The sequence below is a fragment of the Vitis riparia genome, chromosome 9 (genome assembly GCF_004353265.1).
Source record: "Vitis riparia cultivar Riparia Gloire de Montpellier isolate 1030 chromosome 9, EGFV_Vit.rip_1.0, whole genome shotgun sequence".
In the NCBI taxonomy this organism is placed as follows: domain Eukaryota; kingdom Viridiplantae; phylum Streptophyta; class Magnoliopsida; order Vitales; family Vitaceae; genus Vitis; species Vitis riparia.
This window is the reverse complement of record NC_048439.1, coordinates 6,618,463-6,621,286: the sequence shown is the minus strand read 5'-3', so window position 1 is coordinate 6,621,286 and position 2,824 is coordinate 6,618,463. Positions and strand designations below refer to the sequence as shown.

The 2,824-nt window shown below is 39.8% G+C and overlaps 1 protein-coding gene across 1 annotated transcript; it reads left to right on the top strand.

Moving 5' to 3' along the window:
* Positions 1–424: 424 nt before the first annotated feature.
* Positions 425–2,163, top strand: LOC117921641 (crocetin glucosyltransferase, chloroplastic-like). The gene has a single exon (XM_034839591.1). The coding sequence runs from the start codon at positions 553–555 to the stop codon at positions 1,945–1,947; it is 1,395 nt and encodes a 464-aa protein (XP_034695482.1). The 5' UTR covers positions 425–552; the 3' UTR covers positions 1,948–2,163.
* The last annotated feature ends 661 nt before the right edge of the window (positions 2,164–2,824 follow it).

The window sequence follows — 2,824 nt, the reverse complement described above, 5'->3', positions numbered from 1 at the left end:
AAAGTCATAGTATATACATTGCATCTCTTTTCTCTAGGTAGTGGCTAGGTACTAATTCCTTCATAACAACTGTCGAGTCACATCACTGTCTCCGTATGAGCAAACTATTTACTCAAAACTTCTGGTGAAAAAGTCAATTTTCGCATCTCACTTACTTCATGCAACAACCAAAATAAATGGAACCCGGCCCACATTGTGTCCATACTCTTCCCACCATTCTTATATTGTTCACGTGCTAACCTACAAGGTTTTGTGCATTGATTGTTGGGTGAATGGGTGAACCCCCACATTTCTATAAGTGCTGTGAATGGAGGTTAGGGATTTCAACACACTTCACCCACCAAATTTGTGGTGGATATGAACATTATTTCTTTTTTCCACTTGAATATTATTGTGTTCCCTGTCTCCTTATTTAAGCATCGCCTCCAATGCAAATCCGGACATTGAATCCTAAGTTCTAACCTCGAATAGTCCAGTATTACAGATCTTGTTACTTACCTTATTTCATTACTTCACTTTCCACCTGAGACACCCAATTTTCCCTCTGCTACAATGGCGAATCCTCACCCCCATTTCCTCATTATAACTTTTCCAGCACAAGGCCACATCAATCCAGCCCTAGAATTAGCTAAGCGCCTCATAGGTGTTGGTGCGGATGTCACATTTGCCACTACCATCCACGCCAAGAGCCGCTTAGTAAAAAACCCAACCGTGGATGGATTGAGGTTTTCTACATTCTCCGATGGTCAGGAGGAGGGTGTGAAGCGGGGTCCTAACGACTTGCCGGTGTTCCAGCGTCTTGCCTCTGAAAATCTGAGTGAGCTCATCATGGCCAGTGCTAATGAAGGTCGCCCCATCAGTTGTTTGATCTACTCTATCCTAATTCCTGGGGCGGCGGAGCTGGCACGAAGCTTTAATATTCCATCTGCATTTCTTTGGATTCAACCTGCCACCGTTTTGGATATCTACTACTATTACTTCAATGGCTTTGGAGATCTCATTAGGAGCAAGAGCAGTGACCCTTCCTTTTCCATTGAATTACCAGGCCTGCCTTCGCTCTCTAGGCAGGGCCTCCCGTCCTTTTTTGTTGGCTCAGATCAAAATCAAGAAAATCATGCACTTGCAGCCTTCCAAAAGCACCTAGAGATTCTTGAACAGGAAGAAAACCCGAAAGTACTGGTAAACACCTTTGATGCATTAGAACCTGAGGCACTGCGAGCTGTGGAAAAGCTTAAATTAACGGCTGTTGGACCCCTTGTTCCATCTGGTTTCTCGGATGGAAAAGATGCGTCTGATACTCCATCGGGAGGTGATCTTTCGGATGGCTCAAGAGACTACATGGAATGGCTCAAGTCCAAGCCTGAATCTACTGTTGTTTATGTGTCATTTGGAAGCATTTCCATGTTCTCGATGCAACAAATGGAGGAGATTGCTCGCGGGTTGTTAGAAAGCGGAAGACCTTTCTTGTGGGTCATAAGAGCAAAGGAAAATGGAGAAGAAAATAAAGAAGAAGACAAACTGAGCTGCCAAGAAGAGTTGGAAAAACAAGGGATGCTAATACAATGGTGCTCTCAGATGGAGGTTCTGTCACATCCATCACTGGGATGTTTTGTCACACATTGTGGGTGGAATTCTTCCATAGAGAGCTTAGCTTCTGGGGTGCCTATGATTGCATTTCCTCAATGGGCAGATCAAGGGACAAACACTAAGCTGATCAAAGATGTGTGGAAGACAGGGGTTCGTCTGATGGTGAATGAAGAAGAGATAGTAACGAGTGATGAGTTAAAGAGGTGCTTGGAATTGGTTATGGGAGACGGAGAGAAGGGCCAAGAAATGAGAAAGAATGCCAAGAAATGGAAAATTTTGACCAAGGAAGCACTGAAGGAAGGTGGATCTTCGCACAAGAATCTCAAGAATTTTGTGGATGAGGTTATACAAGGTTATTAATGAGTGGCGTTTGATGTACTGAATCATTAGTGGCGTACGGTTTGCAATGTAGTATGGAAAATATTGCTTTTCCTAAGTGAAAAGAATATGAGGAAATATCTAACAATGGTGAGGCAATTAAATCCGAAAGTCCGAAAGCACGAGTTTAATATCTTAAGCATAATTAAAATTGAATATGTAGTCCAAGCTCCATGTATCCCAAGTTTTAGTTCTCTTTTTTTTTTTTTTTTCCAAATTTTGATAATTTAATCTCAATGATTCTAGTAAAAGTAAAAAGTCAATCAACCCTGCACAAGAAGTCCAAATATAACATACAAAACCCATCTATAAAGTTTTTCAAAAAATTACATAGATATTTAAAAAAAAAACCACCAATCAAATAACCGTAAACAAATCTATTAAATATGGAAAGAATGTAGGCAATTTTACTTTATTTTGACACACCTACTTTTCAAGATCTTATAGTGGTCAACACCTATACCAATCTCTCATCTCCTCAATATAGCACCTTAAGGGCCTTAATGAACAATTAAACTCCATGTCGAGGCTAATAGACATTGACACGAAATATGGGATGAAAAATAATAAGTTTTGTATATTAGATTGACTATACACACAGTTTATATAGGAGATTACAAGAGAAGAAATAGGAAACAAGAGACATAACTTATTCCTAAACTAACTTATTCTTAATCATAAAATTATCCATTTACAGAAATAGAAAACTAACATAATAGGAATGTAATTCTCCTATTCTATTTACAGCTCAACACTCTCCCTCAGGCTAAGGAATAGATGTCTTCCATTCCCAACTTGAATACAAGATCGTGAAACATTGAATTGTTTAGCCCTTATCAGCTAATTGATGTTCTGATGG

Excerpts from the sequence above, each read along its gene's own strand:
- LOC117921641 (XM_034839591.1), top strand. The coding sequence starts at position 553 with ATGGCGAATCCTCACCCCCATTTCCTCATTATAACTTTTCCAGCACAA.